The 12,731-nt window shown below is 29.6% G+C and overlaps 1 protein-coding gene across 1 annotated transcript in view; it reads right to left on the bottom strand.

The window, feature by feature from the left end:
• The window catches only part of Dhc98D (Dynein heavy chain at 89D), a 392,049-nt gene that overhangs the window by 75,136 nt on the left and 304,182 nt on the right, over window positions 1–12,731 (bottom strand). The window contains exons 61-63 of the mRNA XM_075354119.1: window positions 10,940–11,127; window positions 7,854–8,075; window positions 5,352–5,454 (exon numbers count right to left, since the gene is read on the bottom strand). Coding sequence (XP_075210234.1) covers window positions 5,352–5,454; window positions 7,854–8,075; window positions 10,940–11,127 — 513 coding nt within the window. The remainder of the gene's footprint in view (window positions 1–5,351; window positions 5,455–7,853; window positions 8,076–10,939; window positions 11,128–12,731) is intronic.

The following is a 12,731-nucleotide window of genomic DNA, read 5'->3' as shown; positions in this document are numbered from 1 at the left end:
GCGTTTCGTAAGGTATCGCAGTACCAACGATTGTAAGTGTAAGATGTTGTTATGTTAAGGGTATATGTTGTAATTTGTGCAGTGAATGCATATAGTTCAGCAGCTCAGAACCATGATGCAGGGGATGAGGAAAATCACTATCGTCGACTGCAACCCAATAATGACAACATTCAGGCTGTTAATGACATTGTGGAAGGTGACTGCTGCATAGCAGTTGGTGAAATTGCAACAGAATTGGGATTAAGTATTGGGAGTGTGCATACAATGTTGTCTGACACTCTTGGATGCAGAAAGAAGACAATGAGGTGGGTTTTACGTCTTCTCACTGAGTACAGAGAAATTTCCGGAAAGATATTTGTCAGCAGCTTCTGAATTGCTTGAGGAAGAAGAAGAGGCATTTCTGTGTCTGTGTATTGTGACCTACAAGAAAATGTGGGTCCACCACCACATCTCGGAAAGCAAGAAGAAATACGGAGTGGTGGAAACATTGGGAAAGGCTACCGATCAAGACCAAGAAATAAATGCTTGTCAACTGGAAAAGATTTCCAGTTGAATCTGCTTATAGATTTCCTGCAGAAACGAAGGATGGTAAATGCAACATACTATTGCCACTTGTTGAATCATAGCTGCTTATCGCAACAAACATCGCTGGAAACCAATTCACAATGTCCTCTTTCTCCACGACAATGCACAAACACATACAGCAGCTCAGATTCATAATAAAATTGCTAAAATTGATTAGACACCTCTTGAACAATTGCTGTAAACTTGTCACAATGTGATTCCAGATATCTGGTTTGCTGAACGAAGCTTCAGGAGAAAGATTTGAAGACAATATCACAGTCAAATGCTATGTGCGCAATTGATTAGTGGGGCAACCATATTGTTTTTATGATGAGAGGATCAAGAAGCTACCTATCCAGTGGAGAAAATGTATTTCTGTTGAAGGAAACTCTGTAGAAAAATAAGATAATATTTTGTAGTTTTATTTAATAGAAAACTATATAAACAAATTACAGTTTATATTTTAATGACCCTCAAACATAAGAGCTCTCTATGCAGCATTAGAAGCACACAAATGGCCTGTTGATATTTTGTACTGAATAGAACAATCAATCTCAACAAAAAGTTGGGATGAAGCATAACTTTTAGTTCTGCTGGTAGTTTCACATTGAGTGTTCAAATTACACGGAATTGCAGTCTAACAATTTTTTTTTTTGAGCATGAGTTTCAAGCTCTGTACCAGTGAAAGTAACAATTTTGCTGACAGGATTAAATGAATAATGCTTGTGCTCATGGTAAAGACAACTGTACATCACTACACAAATCAAAACTTTATAAGTTTTTCCTAGAGAATGACATAACCTCAACCAGTTTTTGAAACATCTCAAGTCCTTTTTGAAACATACAGTGAGTGCTTGGATTTAATTCATAATGTGGAAAAAAAAGGAAATTTGTCTATACTTTTATAATACAATGTATTCATTATTTTTTAATGTGCTATAACTTTGTAACATTTCTGGTAACAGTTTTAACAGTTATTCACATTTGCTACTGTGGTCTAAGAGACAACTTCTTCTCTCTCTGTTGTTGGAGTTTACTGGTTTATTAATTTGTTAGATTGGCATGAATGAAAATAAAATAGCTATATAGAAGCGTCTGAACTGTGTTTGTAGAAAGAGTACATAGATTTGAATATAGATATCATGAATGACATTTCTCTCCTAAATGTTGATACAAATCAATTTAACTGATTAATTTGCTTCAGTTCTCAATGAAAAACAAAGTATAATAAAAAAGCATTCTTCAAAGACTATGTACATTAGCCTGTTCTAGGATCCAATGCTTTCTTCTCATCTACCCCTTCCAAGCTACAAGGGTCAATAAATGTTAGCTCTAGTTCTTAATGTGAAAGATTAGTAATTCCACATCTCTAAAGATTTGTATATACTGGCATCTCAACAGATGTTCTCGTCAATTTCATCTGTAAGTTTTCACTATTATTTCCTTACATGATTCCAATACATGAGTCTTTCCTTGAAAGTGAAACATGTACACATATCTTAGCAATCTAAAGAAAAAACCTTACATTTAAATGTAGAAAAGACTCAAAAAAAAAAATACAATAACCACCTGTAAAATGTGCAAAATCAGTACGTTAAAAAAATAATAAAAAATTTTACCTCCGAAATGAATTGCTTACAATAAGTGAAAAATTTAATAAAAGTGAGACTATTTTCTAATTTTCACTCATGACAGCATTCAGCAACTTTAAGTGATTCAAGACAAGTTTTCAGTGACTTACAATAGTGAACAATGTAAAATGATGCTGTAAAACACAAAATGCTATTTAAGCTAAATAAGTTTTCCAAATAAATTTATGCCAAAGTCTCACACAGCAATTAAAAAAGACGATATTTGCCATTATACTTGAAATTGTTTTCTTATTAAAAAATATGTCTTCTAGCAAGATTTAAACATATTTTACACTACATTGAATTTTTATTATAAATACGTCTTATCTACCTTTTAAAAATGTAAACAATAAAATTTTCTATTAAATTGGTGATAATAGAGAATAAATAATTTATCCAATTTTGTTATTTGTAATAAAAAATTCCTTAACAGAACTTTAAAAAAGAGACACAAAAAAATTACTTCTTATCTCTAAATCTTGTGATTCGGTCAGCAGCTTAAAACATTACTTGAAAAAAAATCAACTAAGAATATGATATGCTTTTTGTTTAATGGTTTAAATGGTTCTGCTCATGCAATTATACAGGTACCTAAATAAATTTATGTCTAACCTTCCTAAAAGTTCAATAAACATAAGAGTAAAAATGGTTTCTCAAATATTAAGCAAAAACTGATGCAAACAATAAACATGTCTATCCTTTAAACAGGATAGACCCAGTAATGTATAAATAGTTAAGTAAAACTTATTCAGTCACCATGACAGATATTTGACCTTCAATTTTGTCTAAGCACTTATGAACCAAATGCATCTGGATAGTTCCCTGCTTCAATTTTGTATTCATCACATTATTTAAATAGGTAAGTTAATAATTAATTTTTATACCTTTCCAAACTAAATTTTTTTTTCAAAATCTTAAGAGGAAATATATAACTCATTTTTCATTTTTTTGTCTGATTATACTGTACTCTTAATGTAATTCAAAATATTAAGGGTTTTATTTGAGTCCTTGTTGTTGATGTACAATTAATCACAAAATGGGGAAACAAAATTAAAATAATAAAAAAAAAAAATATTATAACTTAAGCAATCAACATATATAAATCAATAGTTATGTTTCTGGAAAGATTTTTTTTTTAAACAGCCACTAAAGCTTATTATCACCCATTTCACTAAATCAAGACCACAATTGTATAAACTATATATTATAGCAAACAGCCCTTATTTAAGAAAAAATAATTTAAAAGTAAACTGACAGCAGTTAAAAATTTGTAAATAATAGAAAAACATTTTTGTCATGTCACTGGCTAGAATAATATCAATTCTGAATGCTAATTTGACTTTCACCACAACTTTCCATAATACATGCAATTAATATTTGACAAACTATTACACTATCTTCTACTATCAGAAATTTTGATGTATGTTACTTTGTATGCCAGAAACTTGAATTAGTAAAAGAGTTAGTTAGTCTGGTACAAACATGCCAATACCGTGTGAGAAATATGGCAAAAAAAAAAATACAGTATCTGATGTTCAAAAATTGAAAGACAAACTTGTTAAATTTTGAATAAATTATAAGTTTTCTATCTTTGATTCACAAATTGAATGAAAACATATGGGAGTAGTCATTAATCAAAATCTGACAGATTCTGTATTAAGATGGTTTATGTAGGAACGCAGTTGAGAGGTTAGTATATGCAAAGTGGAAATTCAAAATGCAGCAAAAAAAATTTGCCAATCATATAAAACTTGATAATTTGACGCCAGTGATGGTGGCTAACCAGATTTAGAAATTTGTTGTGGCCTAACGAGTCATGTAACTCACAGTGAAGCTGCTATTCCTGTGCATTACAATTCTTCCAAAGAAAGTTTGGTTTAACTTACCAATTTTTGAAGACTGTTTTTTTAATAAATTTATTTCTGTCATGAGACAGTATCAAGAAGACATCCTCAAAGTACCAGCTGAAAGTAAAGGCTGTTTTAATTCTAGATAATGCTCTGGCACATTATGTACCAGAAAAATTGGTAAGTTTAATGGCAAAATTAAATGCTTGTTTTTACCACCCAACATAACCTCTCGAATGTGATTGTGGTATGCAAAAGGTTATATACCAGGCGAGGTAGATAAAGTACTTACTGTACTTGAAGAAGAAGATGATTTAATTGAAGATAAACTATATTTTTTTTAAAGATATTCTATAAAGTAAGCAGTATTTAATTTAAATGATGCATGGCAGTCATTGAAAAAAACGACCCTCACACTTGCTTTGAAAAATATTGACTTAAATTTTGAAAAAGATTTGGAAAATATTTTGGTGAATTTATGATGGTTTTTAGAAGAAGAGAAGAAAAAAAAATTACTGAAAAGATGTGTGAGAATGGTTGGAAGATAGCGATACCGATCCGGGCACAGAATTAAGAATGATGAAATCCTTTCACGGATTGAAAATGATTCTGAATATGATGAGGCAAAAGAAGAGTAACTGATTAAAAACCCAGTCTTTCTAGTGTTTGTGATGCAGTTGATACAATAATTTCATAAATTGATTTATCACAGAAGCAAGACGTGCAGCCGTATTATGAAAATTTTAGATGGTTTAAATTATTACTATAAAGAAGCAAACCCAGTCATGTAAGCAATTAAAAATTGATAATTTTTATTCCCTGGTTCCGTCAACTTCACATAAGTAGGCTAAATCAAACATTGTACATACCTAATTTTTTCAATTTACTGTAATCAGTATTTTAGAACTATCATTGTGTAGTGTAGTGTGTATGTAAAAAAAATTAGTTTTTCTCTTTGGGTTTACATATTTTCATTTTTCTCTCTTAAATTATGAATTTTCATCTTGCCTTCCGATCTAGCTTAAATAAAAGTAAGTACAATAAAAAATTTAATTCAAATTTAATTATTTACTAATGAAATGTGATTATATGTACTGTATAGGCCTGGAAATTAACATTAAATATAAATATACTGTGTAGCACTTGTTATTCAATATAATAGACTTTCCCAATAATGGGTGACAGCCTCTTCCGATTAGTCTTTTATAGTGGAGGCACTTACTGTACTTAGGTAAAATATACTTATTTATTTTAATAGGATATATAAGTAAAAAATTCTTTAAATGAAATACTAATAATTGATACTAACTTGTTGCTGAGGATCAATACAAACTGGAAATCTGCTGGCCCGAGTAGTTAAAATTCCATTTTGAACTGAAAGCTCATCTGGTGGTAATCCTTCAGAATTCCACCTATAAAAAAAGGGTAACAAAATATTTTCTGAAAAGAAATAAGTTTCTCATAGTGTATGAAAATATACTTTTTCATTTTTGTAAAAAGTGATCTTTATTGCATCTTAACAGTGCACTCTTACTTACAACTTTAATTCAATCTCTGGTATAAAAAAATAATTGTTAAAATAACTTTCTAAAAATATATTTTCCGTATAACTAAAAAAAAATAAAATAAAAAATAATATATATAAAACCACAGTTTCCAAATTGGCATCAATATTCTGATGCAAACTTGAAAATATTTCATACTTCTAATTTTTAAAATAGAACAATCTGTTGAAAATAAATAGGGTATGATTTTGAGAAATAATATTTCAGTCATTCTTTATTTTTTTTTTTTTTAAAGGATAAGTGTTAATTTAACTTCATGGATCTTATTGAATTTTACATTTATGTTTATTAATTTTTTTCAAAATAATATCAATCTTGAATATTCTTTTAATCACATATTCATACATACACATAACTAAGGAAATATTTAATATGCTACTCAGAAATCTAACCCATTGACTCTATAAATATATTCCTTAGAAATAAAACAATAACACGTATTAAAAAAATTTCTAACCCCATGATGACAAAATTTAAAAAATTAATAAATTAGCTAGTTCTGTTCAGCAGTATACTAGATTACTGGATGTTCTAATTAATTTATTTAATTATCTAATCAATTATTTTTGTATACTGGTACTGCATTCAGTGCAGAAAATATCCTGTAAACTAATTTGGTGTATTATTACTTATCTTATGTTTTGTATCATTATCTGATATTGATGTTGCAAAATAAATTACATTTTGAAGTATAAATTTTAAGGCAGAAAATATTCTATTATCCATGGTGCTTTGGCAAGTTATCTACTCATCAAGAGAGTTACCTACCAAAAAACCCAACTATTAAATCAATTCATCCTTCTTATTCATTAACTTGCCCCCTCTCTGGCATTTCACGTTTCCAAAATTTCTGACTGCATTTTTGTAGTACAATTAGAAAAGCCTCATCCTTTTGGATGAAGTAGTTGATAGCCAACATAATGTGATAAAGAATTCAAGAGTATTCTGATAGAAGAGTTTCAGGTCTGTTGATAGAAATTGGAACATCACCTTCAACCAATAAGCGGATGCATAATTGGGAATACTTCACAGGTGAAAGAAGTCACAATGTACAAGCCAAACGGTGTTTTTGACAAGTACATTTTGGAGATTAAATTCTCATAAATTGCTAAAATGTACAAATCAAAAAATGATAACTATGTTGGGACATTTGTCATTTTTACATTACTCCAGTACACATTCTGCAATATTTAAAACAAGCAAGTTTGTTTAACAGTATTGACAATGAACACAATATACATATACTATGTAAAACGTAGTAAATGAGTGCGAGCAAAAAACTCTAAAGGTTTCTTATACAAAAAAGTAAACAATAAATCTGTTAATTTTAAAACTTCATCAGTACTAATAATAATGGTATTTTATTTTAATTTTAAATCCAATATTTATTTTTAATTTTAATTTCATTTTTATTTTAAATTATTTTAATTTAATTTAAAACATGTGGATAATAGAATATTTTAATTTTAAGCTAATTAAACAAATAAAGTGAAATTCTTGACTCATTTGGCATTTTAGGTGTTCTGTGGTAGCTTAAATAAATATAAACCAATTTCAATGTAATTTTTCAGGGAATTTTCTGTAACCATAATTGGAAAAATTAATGACAGGGTCTTATTCACTATTAAATTAGCCAGGCATTACAGGAATGGCATTTGTAATACCCGAGTCATAAAACACTTTTTTTAACAACACCCATCCAGTGATCTAATTATTCTTTTTTATCATTTCCTTCACTTTTATGCAGTACCATACCCCTTAAGTATTTTTGTTGGTGCAGATTCCAATTTTCTGATTATTTCTAAAGTTATAACACATGAAGAAATGGACAATTATTTTTGAGGAATTTTTTGGTAAGTGATTAATTCTATATATATAAATTTTTTAATTTAAGATAATAACATTCTTGAAGATTTGTATGGAAGTAATAAATCATCTGATCTGTTCCTTTCTTTGTATACCTTTCTCTTTGTAAAGTAATTTATGATCTCATGCAATATTAATTTTTAGAAACGATAGACTAACCACCAAAATTACTGTTACATATGAAATATAAAGTATGGTATTGTTTGAAAAAATGTCTGACCAGGAATCAAACCATAACCTTCTTGATTAAAAGCAGAGACACTACCACTCTGCCAAAGCGGTAGTGTTAAAAATAATTACTTGTGGAGTAATGTGAATACTACTTTTTACAGAATAACAATTTTCTAAATCCTAACTTCTAATTAGTTGTTATAACATACTTGCTAATCTTGACATCATCAGCAAGCTGGTTTTCAATACGATAACTCTTTGTGAATGGTATTCTTAATTTGTATATTTTAGTCATCCAATCTTTATAAATCATTTGATATCTAAACTCAAAGCTAAATGGTGCTGCATATGTTAAAAATCCAGCTGATAAAAGACAATTTCCAATAATTTGCTCTTGTTCAATATGTAATTTTTTAAGATCTTCTGACCACCTAAAAAAAAAATAAAAAGTAGAATGAAAAGTGGAGGATTTTTATTTTTAAATTATAAGGATTACAAAAAAAGTAATAACCATTTGCTCAACTCTACCATGCAGGCCCAATGATCATAGCCAATTCAAGGTTGTCCACTCTCAGTAATTTATTTGTTATACTCAGTTATACTGATTTGAAGAGTTTTTAAGCCTTTTAAAGATGAAAGTATAACATCTTTAGGTGTTAAGTAAAATTTTTATTCAATCTTTTTATGCAAAAAATATATAACCTTTCATTAACAGGTTTACAGGAATCTTATACAAAGTGTTCAACTTAAAAAAGGCCCCATCAATCAGTAGTTTATATTAAATCCATATTTTTCTTAAAATGCATATTGGTGTGAGATAAGTAAAATAATGTGGAAGACATTATGACTGAAGCAGGAATGGAAAGGACTGATTATTGTCTGTACAAGTATTGTGTTGAGCAATGGTTTTTTGAACAAAGCTGCATAATTGTGTGTTTATTAAAATATGGTTAGCTGTTGAAGAACCTGTATTCATTATGGAAACTTATTTAGAGAAGAAATCTATGTTGTGTGTCAGCAAATGTTCAGGAGAAATTTGGAAGGAAGCACCAATGACAAGTGTAATTCAGAAGTTTGTTAAGTTTTTTAAATCAGATTAGACCAGAAACATGCTCGACACAGGTCGTACAGGACATTAAAGCAGCAGTTACAAGATCGCTTCATAAATCTTTGCAGAGACTAAGTGGGAAAAGAACATTTTACTAGGTTCATCCCACACTGCAGTGAAGAGAAGCTGAAATGTTATCCATATTGAATGAAGAAGGTTTTCCATGAGCTAACTAATACGATTATGCTAAAAGGGTTCATGGCAATCAATGGTTCAAGAACTTCATTAGAGGCTTCACTGGCATTTTAAATCAAGTGTTTTTAACAGATGAAGCATGGTTTCATCTAGTTGAGTATGTTAGTTGTCAGAACTACTGAACCTGGGATACTGAAAACCTGCACATTTTCTTTTAATCTCCCCTACACTAAAAAATAGGTATATTGGTGTGTGGTTTCAAGGGGATGAAAATTAAACCCTTGTTTTTTGAAAAAAAACTGTGGATGCTGCCTTCTACCAAGAAATTATCCAACAGTTCCTAGCCTTACTGAAAGAGAATAAGCGTGACTGTTGGTTGCAACTGGACAGCACCATTTGCCATATTGCTTGCCCTTCTATGTAGATGCTACAAAATGTTTTCTGTGGAAAAATCATTTCTAAAGGATTGTGGTCATAAGATCCCCTCATCTGACTAGTCTACACTTCTTTCTGTGGGGTTATGTAAAAGAAAAATTTTTTATAAGAGCAGTCCTCACATCTTGCAGGAATTGAAAAAACATTACTAATGTCATCCAGGAAATAAGACAGGATAGAGCTAACAAGAGTAGCTGCAAACATGGTCAAACATGTTGTGCATAGAAGTAGATGGATATCATTTTTAACACCTTCTTTAAATTATTATGCAAGTGTTTGCTAATAAACTATTCTTTATAGACTAAACTAAGTGAATAAAACAGTGTTCAAGTTAAAAGAGGCCACTTATGTGGAAGATGTTGGTACGACTGAAGCTGAATGGGGAGGACTGGTTATTGCTTGTACATTTAAGTATTGCCACTCTGTTGAGCAATAGTTTTTGAACAAGGTTGCATAATTATGTGTAGATTATGGGATCTCCTTTAACTTGAATACTGTAGAATAAGGCTGGCAAATAAATGGCACTGAGTGCCAGGCTTGGGAAAACTTTATGATGGGATGTACATATGTGTAGAACTTACCTCCACATTCAATGAAAATTTGTAAAAAGCACAGGCTATTCAAAGCAATCCTAAATAAGAAGTCAGTAAAATTGAACGTAATAACAGACATTTATCTTTGGGGTTTAGAGCAAGTTCTGTGGCTCATTTTTCTAGCTTAATTTTTTATTAAAAATATGTCTAATAAAGACGTAAAAATATTTTATCATTTCTAGTGCTCAATATTTTTGTAGTTTTAAATGGTTTTTTGATAATATAATTATAGGCTCCAAAAAAATAGCAAAAAACTGGAAGGTATATTTGAGAATGATAAATGTGTTTTTGATGAGTGCAAGTTTTGGCTTAAGAAAGGGAACAAGAAAGTCCTTTTAAAAACCTGCAAAACAAAGAGATGGTAAATTTAATCATTGTAAACTAATATACAAAACCAGGTAGCAGCATAATGACTGATGGTAAGTGAGTTTTCAATGTTTCACTCATTGCTAACTTCACAAACAATGCTATCCAAGAGTAGAACCAAACTGGTAAAATTAAAAATAAATATGAGGAGGACTAGGTCAGAGATAATTAGATTAGAGAATTATTTTGTAAAAAAATTGGTAAAGAATGCACAGCTAAGGTAAAATTTTGTATTTTTCACTCATTCTAAAAACAATGTAAGAAATGCTTATTTTATAGTTTTGTAGGTTCTACTTATTTGCCAAAAGTATTATTAACATTATTTTATTTCTCATTACTTATTAATTTATTTAATCTTTTATGTATAACATTTTCCCATTATCTATTATTTTTTAACAATTGAAATGGACATTACTTTTATATTTTAAATCAATTTTTTGTAAATGTTCTTTTGTTCTCCAGTTTACTTCAATAATGTGTAGCATAGATCCTTTTTTCTTACCACATTATAAAAAATCTATTTATTTATTAACTGCACAAGACAATGTTACAACTGAACATAAAAACTGATTTAATGCCTACCCATTATCATTATGTTGATGATAAATTAGATGTTGACATTATAAGAGCAATATTAATTTAAGAAGCAAAAAATTACCGTTTATTTTCAGAGCTAAGTCCAGTTATTAATTTATCAGCAGCAATAAGACGTCTTTGCATAATTTCTGTTTCCTCTTGTAAAATCTGACGTTCTCTCATTGCTTCTACATAACTGTCATTCAGACCTTTTAATGTATTTTCAATTCTCTGCAGTTCTTTATTAATATTGTCTAAATATTTTTTTGCCTAAAACAAATAATTTTAATTTATCAGTTCCTCACACTATTTTTAGACATTAATAGTAAAGGACATGATAAAATATCCTGACATATAAAATGAAGGCAAGAAAAGTCCTGTACAAGCTGAGCAATACTTGATATCTTTTGATGGTTTTAATTTATAATTGAAAACAGTATAAAATTTTTGGTGCTTTTTAAAAAAAAATGTTTTTGAGATAGAGTCTTGTTTAAGTTTTATTTATTTTAAAACTTTATTGCAAATAATATTTAAGACAAGTATATTTTTATTATCTTTATTTTTTTTTTTAAATAAAAACTAAAGAAGCCAAACTTACGAAAAAAAAATGTATTCAAACTGAATCAGAACTGAAATACAAAACAAAATAAATGAAAATGATACATTATGAAACAGCTGTAATTTAAATAGATTACATTAACTATAAATTCAATGGCCTTTAACTTTGATTAGTTATTCCTCAAACTTGTGAAACACAAAGGATAAAAAAAATTTATCAGGTAAGGCAGGATGTGTGACTATAATTTTATAAGCATGAGTGGATATCTAGTGTGTGACAATGAGAAACAGACTGAAGTATGTCGGGAATGAAAGATAAATTAAGAGATCACCTTAGGAGCAGAGGCTTGGTGATGGTAACTTCCTTTCCAACACTACTCTCCTTCCTGCTATCTGAAAGATAGAAGTTACCATTTTGTAATACATAATTTTAGGGAAAATTACTACATTACATTACTCTGCCTAATTGCAAAGAAACTTATTAGAAAATTTGTTGAAAATCAAAAAATGCTATCACTGTCACAAATAAACAGATCATCCAGTGAATCAGCCACCAATCAACCAGTGAATGGTTGGTCTGGATTTATGGTATATAAATGAACAGCTGTGTGAATATATATTTGTTCTTTTAACCTTAGAATTGGGACAGTTTAACTTTTCAAAGTAAACTTTACATTTTTCTAATAAGGAAATTTAATATATAATCAAAAAATACTTTCTCAAAAAATATTAATTTGATGAAATCTTTTAGGCATTTTTTCATACAGCAGACTTCATTGGCTACCATATTGTTGTTTTTGAGTTCTAGTACTTAAATTATATTGAAAGTAATGGTTGTTGATCTGTGAAATTCATACCACTGAGAGAATACTTTCATGATAAATTTTTTTCTATTTACAGACATTGAACAACGGATCAGTCATCAGATTTGTGATGATTGGCTTGGAGATAAATTGGTAACCATTTGTTAAAAAACGACACGAGTTGTTCATTTTTTATTATATGTGTTGGTCATAATTAAAATTTATGGGGTCGAGTCTCCATGGAGGATATGAACAGGAATAAGTTGGGGAAAATAGAAGGTGTATCAAATCTTAAAAAAGGTGCAGTAAATGCTGGGTATGAACACCCACTGGAGCTGTATAGTGTGAATGATCTTTATACCATTGTAAATGAGGTTTGTGAGGACTGCTTTTTTGTCCTTTAAGATGGGCAGAGTAAGATGCTAGTAGCTGGTCCCGTCTATTCCGAAGTGATGGCTCACCGCATTGTTGCAAGTATGCTTGCAACAGTGCTTAATCTAAAAGCACCTGCAG

This window comes from Lycorma delicatula, chromosome 1, assembly GCF_047948215.1.
Source record: "Lycorma delicatula isolate Av1 chromosome 1, ASM4794821v1, whole genome shotgun sequence".
Classification (NCBI taxonomy): domain Eukaryota; kingdom Metazoa; phylum Arthropoda; class Insecta; order Hemiptera; family Fulgoridae; genus Lycorma; species Lycorma delicatula.
The sequence above is the reverse complement of the archived record's forward strand: the minus strand, read 5'-3'. Positions and strand labels throughout refer to the sequence as shown.